This window comes from Oxyura jamaicensis, chromosome 6 (assembly GCF_011077185.1).
Source record: "Oxyura jamaicensis isolate SHBP4307 breed ruddy duck chromosome 6, BPBGC_Ojam_1.0, whole genome shotgun sequence".
Lineage (NCBI taxonomy): Eukaryota > Metazoa > Chordata > Aves > Anseriformes > Anatidae > Oxyura > Oxyura jamaicensis.
Genome location: NC_048898.1, coordinates 6,894,903 through 6,916,595, shown reverse-complemented (window position 1 = coordinate 6,916,595; position 21,693 = coordinate 6,894,903). Strand labels below are relative to the sequence as shown.

Genomic DNA, 21,693 nt, shown 5'->3' with positions numbered 1-21,693 from the left:
CTAGTGAATCAGCACATTGAGAACCAACAGCAATAGTTAATTAGTGTGTGTAAATCCTGCTAAGAAATGTGTGGTACATTACCAAATACTAAGATATACTAGAAACCTGGAGAGCATTTCCTCACACTTTTTAAACCTAAGAACAGGTCAAACTGAGTCTCAACAATACATTAATGTCCTTTTAATTTCTAACATTTTTCACAGTGCACTTCAAGGCTTTTTCAAAGGAAAAAAATATATACTATAGGTCACTCACCCACACTTAATATTCTTGTATATTGCTGTCCTCGCTCATACCAGCTTGTATAATTGGTAAAGTGCATCAAAAAATCTCAGTGTGTCAAATAATTGTGCAGAAGACCAAGACCTGTAAGACAACTGCCTCATTTTTTTTTGTTATTGTTCTTGTTTGTTTTGCTAGAGAATAACACCACTTCATTGCATTAATTTCAAATTGTTTTGGAAACATCATGTTTACTGATGAGAACCTCTAAGAGCCTGATTTTGGCTTTTGTGTGCTTGTATTCAGAGTATTCCTCTGCCATTGATACACGATCTTCTTTTAGAGGACTCCTATTAAAATCAAATGAAAGTACAATCACTTTTATGTCTAAACAGAGAAACAGTCTTTTAAATGAATTCTGCAACAACTAATGAGGTTTGGGTCAGGTATGTATTTTTTTTCCTAGCAGTAGGTGAGTAAAGTTAATTTGACAGGACCAAAACAAAAAACAATCCCTCATAGACAGAAATGAAATGGATTTTAAATATTAACTTTTCCTATATCAGCTAATTTTCTTTCTAGTCAGCTATGCAAGTGTAATTACTTCATTCTAAAATACACGGGGAAGTTATTAGGCATTGCTTTGAAAACTGTTATCAGAATACTACCTTTTCAGCAAAAGTTTGTTAAATAATGGGAGGAGGACAACCAAAAAGTGAAAAGTAATATTTATGGGTGAAAGAAACAGTATGTTTTTTCTTATATCTAGCCTTTCAGAGATGGCCAAACTTCCCAGTGAAGTCCCTAGAGATTGACATATTCAGGAAGCCTGTTTAGCAGACTCTATACCTCAGGAAGATCCTCTGCTGACATGCTGCATGGTTTACGTCTAGAACAGGCATATGCTGGGAAGATCCCCAGAACCAGAAGGCCATTAGGGATGCCCACATCCTCAATGTAACAGGGAGCTGGCCATCTCCACAGAGACCCATCACCTCCCTGTTACCTTCCAGTCCCAGACTGCACTTTCTTTGGCCTGCTCACCTAAGAGTACCTGCTCTAGTAGAAACAAACATCTGCATAGGTGCCCAGAGGGGAAAAGGAGAAGGAATTTGTGAAGTTGGTTTATTTACCTTCCTGTCTGCTTGTAGAATTGTTCTTCAAACTCCCTCAGAGCCTTGCGAAGCCTTTTTTTATCTGCTCTTGTTTCTCGGAGATGTTCAAGTAGAACAGGCCTGTAAGACAGAGGCAAGATTATTTTTTTTTTCTTTTTTAGGCTATGTTTTAGCTTGTATTATTTGGAGACTAAGGTTTCTTTTAAGCAGAGAAATAATTCTGTTTGTTTTGCTATATCCCCTACTATATTTTTTCCTAAGAACACAACACACAGAAATATCTTCACAGAATTTGTGAGCGTACTGCTGCATACGTAGTTGTGTTACACAGGAAAACAAAACTTCAATTTACTCTCATTTTTGGTAGAACCTAGTCAATTTATAATGTATGCATCTAAGTGATACCAACCAAAACATGAGAAAAAGATAATAGCCCATATATTATGAGAAAATACCTGGTCATGGAAAGCATATTCAGAGCTGAGTGGTAACAGCCCATGTGCATCTTGAGACCTGTTACCTCACGCAACCTGGAATTTTTAAATACAAATCTGGAGGAGGTTTTTGTTTTGTTTTTAATGGAGAGCAGGAGAGTGTTGTTAATTTTTCTGGGTATCCAGACACCAATAAATACCCTCATTGCAAGGAACAGTGAGATTTTACACACATGAAGTGGTCTCTCATCGACATATAATGTGTATTTCTTCTATCTAGTAAGTATAGCTCATGCTTCATTTGCAAATTCTTTACAAAATATTTTAAAACATCCATGACAAAAAGACAGAACTCACATTGTTGCCTCATGTAAGTTGGACATAGACAGGGCTGTTGGTCTGAAAACTTTCTTTTCATCCAGAGGTGAAACATATGCAGGCTCGCTCTCCTCCTGAGAGTAACACAGATGCTCATCAACAGGGAGGCAAGATATTGGACCAGATGATAGCTCATGGCTGCTTTGAGAATGGTCTTCATCTGAGTCTTCTTCTTCCTGCTTGTAAAATATAAAGCATTATCAAATTAGTCATTTACATTACAATGTAACAACTAATAGGATGACAAAACAAAGCATTAGATGTCAACTTCCTGGATGTATTCACTGAAAGATCACAGATATTGAAAGCTCTATCCAGTTCTACCTGAGGGTTCATGAGAACTCTCATGGGGCTTGCTGAGCTACTGGGTATTGTTCACTATGGCTAAACAGGACAGAAGCTGACCTTGTTTCTGAGTACCTACAGCCATCGATTTTCTTTTTACTCAAAAGCCTTTACAAGTAGAAATGATTTAAAGAGCGTTCTGGATTTATGCAAACACTGCAGTCTTGCTAGAACTTGTGCTGCTCTTAACTACCACCTAATGCTTTTATTAAGCCCAGAAATTATGGCTATAACATGCATTGGCGGTAGGCATTCTGCATGTGGTTTTATAGCTACAAATGTTAACTACTAAAACAGATTGATGTTGCTGTCTTCCCCGCATTCCTTCAGCCTCGTAAGAAAGGTTGGGCTTTTGAAATGAGGGTTTAAATGTGAAATTGTGGAGTGAAGCTCCTTAAAACCTAAGTAACACGAGAGACCTTCAGTTGAATTTTTTGTCCATGGGCATTTGTTTAAGGATTTAGTTGAGGATTTTCAAAGAAATCTAAAGCTCCACTGACCTCTAACAGGACAATAGTTCATAATTTGTCAAATCAACCCAACCGAATTTTAAATAGCTAAACCCCACCACCTCCACTCACAGTGAGACCATTACTGTAAAATTACATTGATATTTTATTAATAAAAGTACTACAAGTGATATTTATGTGCTACATGTTTAATAAAAGCTTTTTTTAAACAAAATTTAGCAGATAGCTACAGTGGCAGTATAGTGCTTTATGGAAAATGATAGGTTTCATTTTATATTGCATATATCAGCTGTAGTAGAAAACTGACAGCCTTTTATCTCTTGCCCAGTGATTTGAAACAATTGCCTCCAGAACTGCTGCCTTACATTACAACCTCTGGTATGGTTGGAAGATGAATTTTACAGAGCTTTTGATCTAGCTGAAATATAAACACTGTTTTAACTAATAAGCAGATTCTTTAAATAGCACTAGTTATATTGCTGCTAAATTGGCATCCAGGTACAAATCAAACACTGCATTCAGCACATTTTCTTCACAATGGACAATGGCTATGAATTCTTTCCAACTTACAATTGTTGTGATCAAAGATGGAGTTCCAAGAAGCTTCTTGATAATTCTATATCTGTCATAAAGAGGCTTCATAAGACTCTTTTCTTGTTTAGTTACCTAAAGAGAAATCATAATAAAATATACTTCTCCAAAATGAAAAATAAATAAATACATTCCTTGTTTGTTCCTGTAAGGCTGAGAAAAGTATTAGAAAGAAATACTGATGTGTATTTTGCTTCCATAGGTATTCCATGGGAACTGTAGTATACAGCACAAAAACAATTTCTAAAAAGAAACTTGGCTTAAATCTGAGTTGTAGGTTAAGTTTCTGGTAGTTTTAATGTAATCCCAGCCAAGCATACTTCATTCAAATTAGCCTTTTGATAATGATACGGAATGATACTTGTTAAATGGCAAGGTATGTCATGGCCTGCTAGGACAAATATTTCAAGTACTAAGTTTTAAATATTCAGTAGTCAATGTTCATGCATTGTGAAAAATCCTTCTTCTGCTTCCCTGGGACAACTCTCTGATAGCAGAGATACACCTGTTCTGTTGGCTAACCTCACCGGAATGCCTGTCTGGACACTCACCGTCTCTGCAAGCTGTCATCTCTGCATGTCTTAAAACCAAGCATGAACTTCCCAAGATGCTCTTTCCTGGGCCCTGCCCACTCTGAACTGGGCACAGAGCCTGTGCTTGACACCAAGCTTGGGCCTTGCTGGCCTCACTCTCCAGCTATTCTTGGTGACCAGGAGGCATGCAAAATCTCCAGCCCCTTCCCACAGGAACATACATTAATATAGATACAAATATTAATATTTGCTTCTCTAAAATACATGATTATTTAAGTATGCAACTCTAACTGTTCAATCTACAGATTGCTTATTCTCATGAACAACAAAAGATGTAAAAATCTTTCCTAACTTCCATTTCCCTGCTTTAAATTCTTGCCTGTCTCTGAGATTTCTGTGACCTTAAGTCAGAGCAGTTTGGCAGATCCAAGATCGCTGCATGGCTGCTTAGCATCACTGATCATCTCTTCCCTTATGCAATTAGCATTTTCTTTCTCAGATGGTTAGAGCTGCCTCTACCTTGGGAAGAAACACCCTCTCTGTACTCCATGCTACAGAGCATGCCCTATTATTCTCTATCTTTGGATTTTCAAGTCTAAGTTGTTTTTATATAGCACTAATAACTCATTTCTTTCTTGTTCCCCTTAGGAAAAGTCATTTCTTCAGACCCTTCCTATATATCCTCTCCATCCCTCAGCTCTCATTCAAAGCATAAAGAGCCTTATTGATTATCAAAAATTATTTTATCCAAGATGCACAGAGATCAGATTCAGATCATGGTAATTTTGAGAGCTGGCATATTTTTGGACACTTGCTGGTGCCACTCCGCATTTCCTCTACCACAACAATTATAAGGCAGAAACAGACATAAGAATACAGATATTCCTACATATCAAATAGGAATTCCAGGAATTTGCATAGACACATTTTCAAATCATCATCTCACTAATGTTGGCAATTTTTTGTTTTGTACCTACATTCAGCATTGAAAACCCTTTAATATAGAGTTCTTGAAATGATTTAATATTCTTACGTGCTCCTGTGAAAAAGAGGAAAACAGATGACAGGCTATTTATTTATTTATTTTTAATTTCATCTCTGATGTTGCCCTACAAACCTTTCTTAGCTGCTAAATATTCTAATCTTTTGTATGCTGTAGCACAGCTGCAGTATGTATGAGCCAAGTCTGATGTGGATATATAATTCTCCATTTTTATCATAAAAATCTGCAAGTTCTAGTCATGAGGAGACATAGAGGACCACTCAAAACTTGCCTTATTTTCTTTTAATATAAACCAAATTCGTAAAGCAGTAATTTATATCTGAAAATTAGTTTGAAATAACATGTTAATAATGGAAAATAATCTAAATATATTTAATACGAGTCCAAAAATACTTGATAGTGAAATTAAATAAGTTTTAATTTACCCATCTTTCCATGGTATACTTACAGGCTGTCCATGAATACTCTCAGAATACATTAGGCATTTCTGAAGACTGATTTTTTCCAAAGCCATATGCTTTTTTGTCATATCCTATTTTAAAAAGTTATGTGTAAAATTGTGAGTCAGGATTTCATGACAAGGGTACAGGTAGGTATTTGCTCAATAACCTGTGCTCCCCAAATAAATATTAACACTGAATTCTGTTTCTGTCCACCCTCAGATCAACAGGGACTTGGCACTGACTTGGCAAGAAGAGAGTCCAAATTTACATGACTGACGTTTTAAATGGATTGCGAATACACGTTACCCACTCAAGGCCTAATACATAGCTGATGAAATCTATAGAGATAGTTCTAACAAATAGAGTAGGTTTTAGGTTAGGTGTTTACCAGTCAGAAATATACTGTGTTTACTTTGTCTCACCAAAGTGGAGTCTTTGTGGCCAGAACTTGTACTCTTTCTCCTGTAAAAAGATGCAAAACTGAAAATGTACTGGAAGGTTGTTATCTTCCTGTTAACTGTCATTCTATGATAATCTAGTATTTTATTTCCTTGATTTTTTTTCAAAATGACTATTCTATAAAAGCAGTTAAACAAGCTCACAATTAGGAAATGATACTAGGCGAATGAAAAAACATCGCATCCTTATCTGGAGAACGTCAAAGGGTACAAACTATGGTCTTATTCATTAAGGCAATGAATGGGTTGCTGGATCAGAACCTGTATCTGAAAAAAAATAAAATTATCTGGGAATACTGGTTGACAGAAAGATAAAAAAGCCGAGTTTTTTCCTTGACTATCATGACCAAATTGAATGTGTATGGGGTGTATCTCATGGGTTGGGTTTTGGGAAGGCGGGCTCAGAAAAAAGACTGCAGCATGTGAGTGGTATGTATTGACACTGAGGTCCCATGGATATCAGTACTTTCCTAGAACTTTTTCTGATGCTTAGGTAATGTTTATAAATAGTTGCAGTAAATTAAAAATTAAAGAAGTACTTTTCTCATCCATCCTAGGGAGAAAGCTGTTAATGAGAACAGTGTGTTACTAGCTTCTATTAGCAAGATCAGTTTGTAAATCATACAGTTCTCTATTATATATTAAATATGATTTAGTTGCAACAAATTACAACAAAATCATTCTAGACACAACACTTAAAAACTTGCAAAAATGCAGAGAGGACATTGCTCAACTTTTTAATTATTCATTGAGAAGGAGAAATAGATTTGCCTTGGCTGGTAAGGGATGAAGAACAGAAGTTTCAGCTACGCAAACACAACGCATTTACTGAGTGGAATGATAGATTCACAATGAAATATTTAAGTAACCAAACATTGTGATACCATGGTTAAAACCCTCCAAAGCTGAACATACTAGAAAAAGGTGCTGTCCTTAAAATGAAAGGGAACAATAGCTCGATCAGCTAGCAGGTAATTCAGCTGGATAGCATGCATCTGTAGAACTGCTATGGAGAAGCTGCAGAAAGTGCAGCACTGTATTAGCAGTGGGAGCAGCTCTGGGCTTCATCCCCAGTCACACAGGTTTTGCTCTCCTGGGCTGAATGCCTAACAACTACTGATCCTACAAGTATGGGATTTCTTCTAAAGTGAAGATTCACAAGTGACGCAGTTTATTTTTGTTCAAAATCACAATATAAAGCACTGGTAGCAGAAAAAGGAATTATGTTTTTTTTTGGCAATGTGATTTATTAGTGGTGGTGATACAGTAATGTAGGTGTCTGGTGCAGAGAACACAATATTTAGCTGCTATTTCTCTCCTTCTCTCAGTTTCCTCCTCCTCCCAAGAAATTCTGCTCCTGACAGGTGCACATTTGCATCTGGGTTGAACCAGCAAGGAGCATGTGAAACTAATGTAATTTTTGTAGAATCACAGAATATCCTGAGTTAGAAGAGAACCAGAAGGATCATCAAGTCCAACTCTTGTCTCCACATAGGATCACCCAAACCCTATGCCTGACAGCGTTGTCCAAACGCTTCTTGAACTCTGTCAGGTTCAGTGCCATGACCACTGCCCCAGGGAGCCTGTTCCAGTGCCTGGCCACCCTCTCAGCGGAGAACCTTTACCTGATACAGAGTCCTAAAATGGAGCCCTGTAGAACCGCACTAGTGACTGCCACCAGCCTGATGTAACCCCATTTACTGGAACCCTTTGAGCCCCTGCAGTCTGTGCCAGATCACAACAGGTCTCTCTACAAGTTAGGGCCAAGTGTGCAAACGTTTGGAGCAGAGCTCATCCACCACAGTGAAGTAATGTGCAAAAGAATGGAGTGGGAGCGCGAGGATACCTTTCTGCAGGAAGTCAATGACTAGGTTTTATTTATTGACAACCTGAAGAAGTATTTTTAATCATTAGCCTCTTCTTTTCAAATATATATCAAACCCTGAAGAAGCAATGCTTTTCAAGTACCAAAGGAGAGCCTTGCAATTCATTTCATCAGGAACATGACCTTTTCTATTTGTTGCCCGAATGCAAAAACAGTGCAGAACCTCTAATCACATTTGTTCTTAAAGATCTGCATGAGTGACTCACTTCAAAATTATCTGCCATTCACATTAAAGGAAGAGCTGCTAACTAGAATTTAGGAGTATTATAAAACAGCTACCTATTTTAATTATTCCTAGTTCTGCAATTAATACAAGATTAATTCTTTTAAAAACTATTAAGCCTGAAGCAGCTGAATGCTTAGGACGAAACAGAGAGCGATCATTAATATTGATTTTACACATGAGAAGCAATCGCAAGAGTGTTTAGCATTTGGGCTTATTTCATTAGATCATTTCATTAGCAATCTTAAGACAAGTTTGTATTCAGCTAGGCTTGAACTGGCTGATAATTTCAAAATTAGAGAAGGCAACTGGAATCACAAACGCCAGAATTGTCTGGAACATCTTAGGACTGTAGGCTGTACACAGCAACATGAAATTCAATGCTAATTTAAACAAAACCTGCTTTATAGCCCATGAAAATATTAACTGAAATGGGTCTATAATGAGAGGACAGATACATAAAGGTAAACAATCTAAGAAAATATATAAATAAATAAACAAGCTCCCATAGACATACCAGGAGCTAGTGAAAGTACAAGTCGCCCCTTTTTGGGTTATGGAATCATTCACAGGTCAATCCCTATTTTCCCTAAATCTTCTAATTGAGTAACTTTACTTGGGCTTTTGGGGGAGGAGAGGGGAGGGGATGTTTTGTTCTGAGAACCACATTCTGCTATTTCATATTCAAATTTTGTGATTTGTCATTTTTAGACATACCTGATCATTCAGGATCTTATATCCCTTCTGTGTGTCCCACCTTCCTCACTTTTTATTGTTGTTGTTGTTGTTTTGTTTTGTTAGGATGACTGTTGAATATCTGATGAATAAAATGTCCCTCAAAGTGATTTCACATCTTTGGCCTAAAAATGAAAATTCTGTGATCTATGAATCCCATTGTCAGCTCCAGTCAGTGAAATATTTACCAAGCCCAGTTTCACAACTCGCATTAAACGATACTCTGCACCTTCCTGAAGGTCACATTCTCCCATTTCTATTGTAGCAGGGCCTTAGAGGCTTTCCATAGTTGAACTTCAGGGGAGATCTAGGCAGTCTTGTATAGAAACACTATACTTGCCCCATAGTACTAAATCTTGAAAATAAAAACACCAACCATGCCCCCCTGCTCCCACCACCAAAAAAAAAAAAAAAAAAAAAAAAGCTACTATTTAGATTACAATTAATCCAGTTCACATTCTGGTACAGGATCTAAAAGTTACATACAAAATAAAATGTTTCACATAAAGATTATCTACAGTAACAGCACAGCTGCATGTAGCTTAAATGAAGCCTTTGATTTTCTGTAACCAGCTGACATCTGTGATTCATTTTGCATCACCACTGCTGTAAAGCTCTTTCTCCCCTCCAAAGTCCCAGATCACTCATAAATAAAAATCAATCATATTAATGTTAAACATAAGGACCTACTGAAATACGTTATCTTGAAATAAATCAATTCAACTTCATATTACTCCTTTTCAAGCCTCTGTTCCATAGTGATTCCATATAACTATTATCAAACACCTTTACTATCAAATGGATAATTCTTTCTACACATATTCTCTCTAAAGTAATGCTGGAAGAAAATAAATTAAAATGTGCAAATGAAGCTTTAAAAAATTTGAACATATTAACTATTGCAAAAAATCCATGTACATTACAGAATTCTTCATGAGAAACTTTGAAGACAGCACTGTTGCACAGAATTAGATTGTTCTCAATTGGAAAATAAAGAGAAGTCCAATTAATCAATGACTGAGTGGGACTAAGACCCACAGCCAACTTACTCTCTTACTTGTAAAAGGGGTTTTCTAGGAAGGATTTCCTCATTGACATCTGTTTTGGAGTCATCTGATCTGATTATTTGCATAACAAAATTTTTAACAGCTAAAAATATTTTCATAAAGTCTGTACTGTTGGGGCTTTAGGACTATATATAGTACTGTACATTTTTGTTGTTGTCTTTTGTTTTCTTACAACACTTTTTCCATTACAGGTTTTCAAAAAATGTAGTTTATAAAAAGAAAGAATTAAAAAGTCCATCGTGTATGCAGAGCTCAAAATTGCAGTTACAGAGCATGGCACAGTTTTGCATGGTGCTAATTTTAATACAGTAACTGGGTGTTAAGAACCAAGAACAAAACCAAAACAAAATAAATTTAAAATTACCCCTGTTGTGTACCTCCTGCTATTGAAATTGAACCAAAATCATTTCTTAGTGTTAGAATGTTTCAGCATAGTTTAGCATTTTGTTCTTCTTCAGTCCTTGTTGTCTCTCTCAACCCCTCCCCCCTTTTTCTTTCAGCAGCCACAGTCTAAATGTTACTGTCAATGTTTGGATTTCAAGAACCTTTGGGAACAGAATTTGTTGTCATGCTTAGATATACAGCACTAGGCATAGCAACATCATTTGGTGGTAAAAAATAGTAAAACTAAACTAAACTAAGCTACTCTTTTTATGAAAAATACGTATTGCAGAACAACAGATTTATACAGATCCTAAAATGTCCCAGTAGTATGAAGGTACAGCAGAATTCTAAAGTAGGTACTAGTTTGAAAAAGAAGTAGTTAGATGCCCAGCACATCTCATGGAATATGAAATCATCTCTTAAATTCAGGAGAATAATTGAGAATGTGGAAGAACAGGGGCAATATCAGCACAAGTAAATGTACAAGATCAGAAGGGCAGAGCAGCCTAGATGGTTGTGCTATGCATGTGATCTTAATGCTATCGACTGGGCAGACAATTTCAGCTTTTCTCAGGTGCAAGGGGACCTTTACTGTCAAAATTGCTTTGCACATGTTCCAAATTCCTCTGCTTCAAAAATATTTGGAAGAGATCCACCAAACAGACATGCTGGTTTACTTGTCTACTAAGGAGACACCTTTGGGTCCCATGTAGGAACCAAAGCTGAAGCCACCCTGCCTGCCATTAGAAGATGCTTGGGAATATTTGAATCCTTGGGTGCATTTGAATCCTGCAATGAAAGACTGAGAAAAATGCACTTTTTTATACAAGCAAGAACTAACTAACTGTTTCAGCCTATATATGAGCCAGAAAAAGCCTTCCAGTCTGTCCACAATGAGTCCTCTAGGTGTCCATGGGTGGTCAGAAATAAGAACAAAGTCCTACCTGAGCCAACGAGCAGTCTGATTTGGGTTTGGATGCGACTTCTAAAACTAGCTTACTGGAGAAGTCTTGGTCCCTTATTCCAACTAAGGCTCCTCAGGAGGAATAGCACAGAGCTATTCTTTTAAAAGCAAAGCCACTGCCTCAGGCAAGCCTTGGGGGAACACAGAGCTGACACTTCAGGAACATTTTTAGACACACAGTTTCCATGGACTCAAGATAGGATCACATTTGCAGTCACCATCTTTGATGCATCAGAATTCACACTTCACATGCGCACAACCTCAACTACGCAGGTTCCAACAACATGTGGCAAATGGTTCTTTACCTGCATTTCTGAGTAAAAAGTGCTTGGCACTGTTCAAAAAAACCTGCAACTGATTTTCTGTGCAACCCTTCACAGAAAAATCACTTCAGAAAACTGCACTAGAGCTCCCATCTCGTTAGAGTGAAAATGCACTGCAGTGCCAGAGGGCACAGGGTGCACACCCACCAGCATTTTGAGCAAACATTTTGAAAATGCTTGCTCAATTGCTCTTAAAGCCATTTCCCAGCTCCCATTCCCTTTTCAAAGCCTTTGCCATTTTCAGCCCTCATCAGAGAGCCTGACGTGTTCCCACTTGGAAGGCAGAAACCCATATCCATCAAGATAAATTAGTGCCCTTAACATCCTGCTTTGGGAGATCCTCTGCAGGAGAAGCAGGAGCAGCAGTGGCTGTGCTTCAATGCATTACCAGTATTGATTCAAAAGAGAGAGGAGTAACTTTTCAAATGCTTTTTCCTGTGACAGTGAGAATTTGCCAGCTAGCAGCAGGTATCTCCACGTCCCATGAGTAACACAGCTGTGATCTTAGGCTGTAAGCAACACAGTCATGTTGTCGTACAGTAGGCTAATACAGCTATACAGCAACTAGTATCTGCTTCAGATGATAAAGCTATGAAAGAAAGAGTCAGATTTGTTAAATACCTTAATAGTCTCCGGAATGTTGAAGTGCTGTCTTTTCTCCTTCAGTCGTCTTAGTACACCATCCATGGTTTCTTCTACTGATGGAGCTGGTTCCATGCTTGTGGCCTCCCGTGTCCCGGTCTCCTTAGAGGTCCCAGTGCTTTCACAATGATCATTTCTTTGGGCTGCTCTGGAGGTACGGTTTTGTTCTTCTGACATTCGGAGTTTCAACTCTGAAAGGCAAATTATTTGGCAAGTAAATAGGTGAGAAATATTTGCAAAGAAGTTTCCTGCAACACCGTTAAGAAAAAAGCATCCCAACTTTTTGCATACCATTATTACACCACACCTGTGTAGGAAAGAAATTCTGCTTTACTTCAGCATGGAACATCTTTTATCTGGTTAAAGCACAATCCAGTGAAGGATGAGGTGTATCTAGACCAATGACACTTAGGCTTGTTTTCCTTGGGGGTTAAGGATATGGATCTCTCACTCCCCCAGGTAGCTCCCATAAAAGAAGGCTTTCTTCCTAGCTCATACCTGGCTGGTGTAGGACCTTGGTCAAGGCAGACAATTGCTCGCCCCACACCTGTTAAATTTACTGAAATCTATGCAGTAGTGTTTTTGTTTGTTTGTTTTAGCTGTGACAGTCTAAGGACACAGGCCAAGCTTGCAGGGAAAAGTATTAATTTTTATTAAACTCAAAGAGGTAGGAAGAATGGATGAGCCTTACAGTCTTGAGAAAAGACTTATGAGAACTTGAGTGTTTTTCCATTTCAATTGTACCTGTCTCGTGGACGTTACAGACCTTACTTCACTTAAAATCAGTGTCATTATTCAGGATGATACAATCAAGGGTGTTCACAGGATGGCTGAGTCAGAGAGATAACTTTCAGAAAGTAAAATATGCTGTTTGGCCACATCCTCTCATTTGCCCTTCCTGAATTTATAACACAAGATTCAAGGAAAAAATAATCTAATAACTATGCAGCCTTGGGAGAACTTTCCCGCAGAAATTAACTAAAAGACGAGTTCTTTAATTATTTATTTACCAAAATAACATCTACATCTACATTCTCAACTATATCCAAAACACATATGAAACATATTACTATGATTTAATTAGTAGTGAGAATTCATTTATAATGGAAAAAAAAGATGTAGATAATTTATAAATAGCCTTAAAAAAAAAAATCGATCAATCCTGGCTACATTTTCTCTGAGGGCAAACACATGATATATCCAAAGACATTAATGGAGCTGTGTGCAGGCAGTGAAGGGCAAAATTTGACTCCCAAGACCAAATCAAATAGCAGAGAAAGATCTGTTTTTATGATCAAATAAATAAAAGCTTTAGAGCTATGTTACCTCAGTCCTAAAGAAACTTTTTGCTCCTTCTGTACAAGGAAGCTTTTACCTCTGTCATTCAGTATTTACATTAATTTTAGTGACCTTAGAACAGCATACACAGTCAGAAAATATTCTCAATAACATTGCCTCTTACATGAACGTTGACGTTTATGAGGGACAGATGAGGTCTTTTCCTCCTTCCCCCTTTAATGCTTGTTATGAGGATTGACTGACTTAATGTTAACCCCTGCCATCAGGAATCAAGGCAAGTCATGTCACCTAATACCTTTGTTGTCATTAAGAGACTTATTGTCATGCACTAGTGAAAAATAAGCCGAGCATTAAGAATAGAAAACTAACTTTAAAACATTCCAGGTGCATTCATGCTGCTTCAAAATGCTTCAGAAAGAAAATGAAATGAGATGCTATTATGTACCTTTGAGCTGCTTGCGACCTTTGGCCAAATCATTCATCCATTTCAGAACTTCAGGATTCGAAGTTTTGTCACCATGTGAAGGCTGAATGTAAAATAAAAAGGAAGAAAAAAGGGGAACTAAGGATTACACAATCAGAAAAAAACAGGCACAAACACATTAAAACCGATCCACACACTGTGCTATAATATCCATAGTTCCAGCTCCTCTATATCATAGTGTTGCACAGACCATTTGGCTTGGTCATAGCATGAGTTTATCATGGCTTATCTCTCCTCACCGTGGCACAGCACCAAAAGGGTCTGAGTATTTTGGCTCTGATTCTAAAAAAAAAAAAAAAAAAAAAAAAAACATTTCATTGACTAATTGGATAAGTAAACTCAGTGACTTCAAAAGGACTGGTCAAATACCTAATGTTGGTCAGGTTCCTAATTGATGTGCAGGATGGTAACTGAAGCACTCCGTTCCTTGCAGGAATAAGCCTTAACAGCTTTACAACAGGGATTCTTTTGGGAAACAACACTTTAAACATTTCAACTGAACTGCTTAACTAATTAAATGGGAAAAAAACAAACAAAAAAAACCATGCAACGGAGTGATTTCAAAAGCTAGCAACAACAAAAGGTTTGTATATCACTTCTTTCTTTGCATTTAGAATGCTTCCAGATTAAAATCAATTTACACTGGAATTTCAAAACTCAGATATTTTAAACGGCAAAGAAGTTTTGCAAAATAAAGCCTCTGAAATAATTTATTTCACATTGTGATGACTATTTCAATATGAAATTTTACTCCTAGGGGTATATGATGACCACAGGGCAGTACAATTCACAGACATATGTTTAGGTTTGCAGGCATTAATGAGATCACAAGGTAATAATACAATGTGCTCCATTTTCATTTTAACATGGTTATAACATACCACAAATTTTCCTATTTCATACTGTACACATCTTAGCACCATGGATATTTTATATGTTTATACGACACAATTCACATTACACAGAACTAGCTTGATAATGACCAATGATCTTCAATACACTACACACAGAGCCTCAAACATCCCCCATCAGTAACACCTCACAATTCCTATTTCTCTTATTTCTTACATCAACTTCTATTGGACATTACACTTTGGAGGTTTATAGGAATCTGCCCGAAAGAAGGAATCTGCATGGCAGAACAAAGATTCCAAGCAAATAACTTCATCCACAAAGTAAATGAGTAGCTTTTCAACTTTGAACCATTTTGGTTCACAAGCCTGTCAGCTATGTTTAACTGATTTGCACTTCTCACACAGCTAGAAGATGCATATTTTCTAAGAAAGATAATGCAAAGGAAATGAAAATTAGTCTCTGCACTACTGAATATACTGAAAGATGATGAAATACATTCCCTCACTAATTATTTTCCAATTTCATAATTGGTTTTGCATAATTTTAAATACACTGGGATTCCTGCCTGCCTTTTGCAATATTTCCCTTTATCTTTCCAATGATTATCTTACCAGGTATTTTTTTTCTTGCTCAAACTTTTCTTCATACTTTCTGATTTTTCTCTTGAGACTCTGAAGATGCTTGGTGAGTTGTGCAATTGTTTGTGGTTCTTTGCACTCTTCACAGTTACATCTAGAAGAACTTCTTGGTCTGAAAAAGCCGAACACATAGCAGCTTGATAGAAGAGTTGGCTAAAACGGACTGTGCCTTTTTTCAGGCATACTTAACACTTTCTTAGCACTTTGGAATTTGCAGGTAGATTCTTTCACAGGTTTAGTTTTAGTTTTACAAAGTAAGCATAAAATAATTGCTTTTGCTTGAGACTACCCCTAGGATATAGTAATGGGCTTACTATATTTCTCTCTCTCTCTCTTTTAATTGTGGGATTTTTGAGTATTTTTCAAGCTTAATTTAGTAGGTCACAAGCTGATCCAGGATTTCCATTTAACAGCAGCGTCTTACTTCACAAGTCTTCCAAGTACAATATCATGATTTTTAAAAGTAAACCCAGGGAGTTTATTACCAGGAATAAACATTTTAAAACCAATTTAGTTTCTGATTTTTTATAATCACAAGTCAATAGATCTGATTATTATTTATACAAAGTTGACTGAGTTATGTACATAAGCTTTTATGAAAGTGTGGTTCCTGACTGAAACTTACACCCTGGTTTCTGATATGGACTGTTCATATGTTCTATGACTCCCCTCATACCTAGTGAATGACACAAGCTATAGTTCTATTACAGATTAATTTTTTATTATTTAGTACCTTGATAATCTTAAGTTCACTTATGAGACTAACTACTAAATAACCTTTAAAACTGTCATTGCTAACTATAATTAACAAAGTCTTCAAACAATGTTGTACTGTGTTATTACTGAAAATACTAGATCCCATTTCCGGTATTGCAAATTAACCATGTTGAAATACACTATAATATGAAAGTTTCTTATTTATGACATAGAAGTAACTGAGAAACTTGAAGTGTCACAGATCGCACATTATACAAAAATTACTCAAAATATGTAAGAATTAAAATATATTTTCTTACGTCATGAAAGGTTGAGCACTTGGTGGAGAAGGGGCAGACTCTGTGTCTAGATTAAATCTCTGGCTTTGGCTAAAGATAGAGCAGCGTGGTGACAAAAGAGGATTGTCTCCATCAGTAATGTGATACAGTAGTCGACTGGTCCCTAGGGAGTGATGTTCTTGTGGGCTGCTGTCATTCTGCCAGTCTCTCTGGGCTGGTACAGGCTCTAGAAAAAAAAAAAAAAAAAGGATTGAAGGTCATTCACAAGATATTTAGTTACTCAGATAAATACAAATCTATACATACAGAAGTATTAAAAGACTAAGTAGTCAAAGTAAAAATAGCAATAGTTGAACAAAGTACCACATGCAGGTTGAACATAATACTGAGGATGAGAAAATAGAAAGGACAGTTACTTGACATACGGTATCTTTAAATTCCAGAAGAGAAGGTAGGTGGGTGTGTTTGTAAACTATGGAGTATAATATAAAGACGAAGAGTTGCCCAGAAAAGAAGCTTTAATTAATTTTTTATAAATCTCTTTGCTTTTGAAAGCCACGTTCCTGAAGCAGAAGATAAATATAAAAAACAAGCTTAGTTTTGTAATTTAGCATTTTGTCCCTTGGTCAAGAGAAAACCAGAACAGAAATTCAGTATTTCCTGATGCTATGAATCTCTAGTGTTGCTTGCAGTATCCTGGAGAATTTCGTTAAGTTTTGCCAACAACATACATATGGGTCTGAAGAACACTGGATATGAAACAGCAATAACAAAAAATAACATTCACAGTAGTTATTCAATGTAATGTACAGTGACTGCTACTTGGAGGAGATACGCTAACAATACTATGTTCATATTATCTTTGACTATAAATGGAAACCTCACCTCAGTTGCCTCAAAAGGTAAGATTTGTTTTATAGAAATGGTCAAGCTAGAAATCAAAATAATTTATTCTGGTCTGAAAAAGTAGGAACTGGTGAACCTTATCACACTGATTCCACTCATGGCTAACAAGGAAACTGATGGGCACATTACAGAGCCTACCTCCATGGAATACCAACTTTTCATCTTCCCTTGGCTGTTCCTGGGTATACTAATGGGGAGGGCACCACTGAATCTTCTTCCTCACCCCTCAGTGGGTAAAATGGGTGAAGATAATCTAAACTAGTTGATATTTTTACTATCAGATACTTCTGCTTGAAAATAGATTATACTTCTATGGAGAAACTCCATATCTTCATAAAAAGCTCTCCCCATGAGACCAAAAAGTATATGTTATGCAAAGAAAGTGCTCCTTCTCAGATTCCTCTACATCAGTTTCCATAGTACAAAACATTTTACATTAGCTACATTATTTTTTCATTTTAAACCATATATACATACAGCCTTTGAATTCATATCAATTATTTTATATTTCCAGGCAGCATGCATGCTATTTCTAGTCAGTATGATGTTTGCAATATAGCATGCACTTTAATACATTTCACAGAATCTTTTTATTAAATAAAGGTTTAAAAGTACACAGAAGAACAACTGTACATGGATTTACTCCCAGAAGAGCAGGCAGGTCTAAAAAAGTTCTTTCATCTTCACTTGCTTTGTGTTTTCACCTTTTTGCATAGGACAAGACAATCCCGCAGTGAGCAGGTATTTTCTTCAGGATTTTGATGGATTTTTTAAAATATATTTTTTCTGACCTCTGCCCAATAGACTCTAAAGCTGTAAGTCCTTATTGCTGCACTGGGACACTGGGTACAAACTGGTTCTAAATGGCACCCTTCATAGAAACCAACTATTGATTTCAAAAATAATAGAATGGCCTAAAATATTATTTTATCAGGCAGTATCCAACAGTTTTTGCTTTGCCAAAAACAAAAGTCCAACTGTATCTTGTATAGTTACAGTTGAGTTTAAGTCATGCAAAAGTTGTGTGTTACTTTTGTACCTCTAAGTTCATAACAGCACCATTGATTATAATTATTTTAAGCATTTTCACAACAAGACTATGTAGCTGATTATTAATTCTAACCTAGCATCTTTCCTCTAGGTACTTCCTGCTCTGTAGGTCAAATTCACCTCTCCAAGATACGAGAGCAACTCCCAAAAGTTCTAAACAGAGTATGAGACGCAACTCCTTCCAAAGATAGATCCAGAAAGGCATCAAGGAGAAGGCAAGGGTACAATATTTTACCAGTCAAGGGAAATTATTTACACAGACAGCATACAGTGATAAAGACTAGAATAAAAGCTGTTCTGCAAACAAAAGTGTTGTTACTTTCTGGCGATTAATCTTTCCCTAGTCTTTAAGACTAAAAAAATATTTATTCTTATATTTTAGTTCTGAAAAATAATATTGTCAATGAGAAGGAACAGGTTTTTTATTTATTTCACCATCTTCGAACTTCCATAAACATATAATCACTGTGAAGTATGTTGACTAAGAATAGTTTCACTATTTATTTCTTATTCTTTCTTAATAAAATGAAGACATTATTTTATAGTCATATTAAGTAGCAGTCTCCATGTTGTGAAAGAAAAATAATGTTAAAAAAATCAGCCAGTCTGTATATGATATGGGCAGGAGAAAAATTTCCCGCATTTCAACTCTGATTTCCAGTGGACTGAGAAATTCTCCTTTTACAGGAGGCAGTCTGTATTACTGTCACAGACATTTGCCCCTTTGCACATTTACAACCAGGCCATTTTAGTAGGCCAAACCCAGTCCCAGAAATTACAAAACAGGACACCCTCGAAACTAAACACTTCTGCAAGGTAAATGCAAAGGATGAGTAGTGGCTGGAGCAACCCCAGTGTAGAATGAAACAAACAGAGCTGCACAACATTTGAGGAGGTCCTTTCATCCAGCTAGCAAGTTTAAAATGAGACAACCTGCCTGCCGGGTAGATTTCCCAAAGGCCAGGGCCTTTCCTCTTCCTTGGCACCAGGTCCTCCTGACAGCGTTTCTCCACTAAAGTTTGCAAACTAATGTAACTGTACCACTTTGGTATGGACCCAAGAACTGTCTTAGTCCCGACCATACTATACCACAGATGCATTGAATGCAACTTACAATCTGTTTTTCTTTTTTCCCTTTAAAATCCTTGCTTAATAACCCCCCTTGCAATTCTGTATAGTCTTATTTTGCCAGCTCTGATTCAAGTTTTTCCATATCCAAAAGTAAACTGGAAATTGCTGATATTTCTCAGCAAAAGTTACTGTTAATCACTTAAAATTTGCATCTTGAAATAGCCTGTCGTTTTGCTGAACTGTTCTGGCTTCATTCAGCACACATATAAATACATATGTTTTTTGAATGTTTTGTTGTCTGGGACATGAAACAACAGAAATGAAATGCTCTACCCAGTCATGTTTATATTTAAAATAAGACATCTGTATATTGTAAATATATTTTTTTTCTATTGGCTGATTCACTAAGCAAAGGCTAATAACTAGGGACATAGTATATAGAAAGTCTGTTTCTAGCCAGGTGCCAATCTCTGGACTTCTGTCCAAGTTCAACCTGAAATAACAAACAGTCCCACATGGCAACTGTACCTACACTGCATCTTTCCCAAGATTTCATTAGTAATTTAAGAGACAGAATTAAAACTAGCTCTATCTATAAAAAATAGAAAGTCATTAAAAACAAGCAAACTAACCATAAAACAGGTGTTACCATGAAGGAGAATCCATTGAAATCCATTAAATAAGTAAGCTATATCTAAAGCACAAGTTTGAACTGCCAGAATTACAGAGCATGCTCTGAACTACAAGAGAGAAACGCTACATCATCCAATATTCACATGTGTAGAGGGAGATAGGCACATAAGAGATATAGAGTAGGGGTTCACTAACACTTTAAATTAAAACAGAATCAAATAAAAAAAAATCAAAATAATCAAATGAAGCCTAACAATTCATTCTAGCAATGCATTATGAAACTAAGAGAATAAAATAGTTTAGTAAATGACAGGAAAAGGAAATAAAACTCACCCTGCCATAAAGGAAAAAGTCAGTGCAGGTTTTGGATGTGCTGCAAAATGTCTCTACCTGTGCAGCACATACAGATTTGTCTCTGCCTCTGATCCACATCAAGGAATAGCACTGTTGCAAAATTAAATACCTGTATCCAGGAGCCATTAAGGTGTTTGCCTCACTGCAAAACCACCCATTTTTTAAGCTAAAAAAATTGAAGACCCAGTACAACAGGATATTTAGTATTCTTTACACTCTGACTGTCTTATAATAATTTGGATTCTATGTACCATTTCTCTTAATTGTCCAGTGAAAACCTCAAACTGTAGAACATCTTAAGTAGAATACTATAACTTGTGTTCTTTTTAGGTAAATAACTTACTGCTATTTCTTGCTGAAAATTATAAGCAGTTTCTGAAATAGGTTTTCAATCTAGCATTTATTCAAATATTACATGTCAGTTGCAAAGGGATTAGTTACTTATCTGCCTTAATTTTGACCATATGTGGTCAACAATTTAGGTATTTGTGTATTCATGTCACTTGCCTGTGAGATGTATTAGTCATATTGCCTTTGACCTATTTTTCATGAACAGTGATTCCTCTTCTACTGAGCATCACGACTCTGCCAGCCCAATGACTACAAGCTATGAATTGACAAAAATAGTGCGGAGCCTTAGGGCTATTTATTTGCAAGGACTGATTTCCATGTTGAGGAAAAAGGGAAAGATAACACACCACAATTTGCCCACATTGGTAATTTTAAATAAAGCCTCATGAATGATTAAAATCCACATACTGTAAAACTCACCTTCACTCTGCTGATGCATTAAACTAAAATCAATAATAACAGAAATGAAGTGATATTGGTCTGACAAAAGAATGACAAAAATAGAATTACATGATATGGCAGATGATCTCAAACAATACAGACATAGGAAATAAAGAGCATAAATTTGCTTGAACAAATTACAGACTTAATCTGAAAATAAAGGAATCGGGATTCCTAAATCTGCCTGAAAAGTACCACTCCTTTGCAGAAAAAGAGGACTAAAGACATTCCTTTCTGCTCTTTTAACAGGTATCATCCCTTTTTGCATTACATAGCATTTGCATCAGGAAATGGTGCTTTACATTAGCTCTGCACGGTTTCCTGGAGGACTGCAAAGCTGAGATTGAACTGCAAGTCACAAGGCTTTCTTATAATTGCAAATGAGAGCACATCATGACAT

The 21,693-nt window shown here is 36.5% G+C and overlaps 1 protein-coding gene across 13 annotated transcripts in view; it reads right to left on the bottom strand.

Annotated features, from left to right (window-relative positions):
* FAM13C (family with sequence similarity 13 member C) overlaps positions 1 to 21,693 on the bottom strand; it is a 129,386-nt gene that overhangs the window by 1,438 nt on the left and 106,255 nt on the right. For 8 of the 13 annotated variants that reach the window (XM_035330050.1, XM_035330055.1, XM_035330052.1 and 5 more), the window contains 10 exons: positions 21,269 to 21,332; positions 16,509 to 16,715; positions 15,466 to 15,604; positions 13,961 to 14,042; positions 12,196 to 12,407; positions 5,541 to 5,624; positions 3,536 to 3,631; positions 2,130 to 2,329; positions 1,357 to 1,458; positions 16 to 573 (listed from right to left, as the gene is read on the bottom strand). In XM_035330050.1, the coding sequence (XP_035185941.1) occupies positions 450 to 573; positions 1,357 to 1,458; positions 2,130 to 2,329; positions 3,536 to 3,631; positions 5,541 to 5,624; positions 12,196 to 12,407; positions 13,961 to 14,042; positions 15,466 to 15,604; positions 16,509 to 16,715; positions 21,269 to 21,332 (1,310 nt within the window). In that variant the 3' untranslated portion in view covers positions 16 to 449. The remainder of the gene's footprint in view (positions 1 to 15; positions 574 to 1,356; positions 1,459 to 2,129; positions 2,330 to 3,535; positions 3,632 to 5,540; positions 5,625 to 12,195; positions 12,408 to 13,960; positions 14,043 to 15,465; positions 15,605 to 16,508; positions 16,716 to 21,268; positions 21,333 to 21,693) is intronic. The other 5 variants (XM_035330053.1, XM_035330058.1, XM_035330057.1 and 2 more) reach the window with 5 other exon arrangements.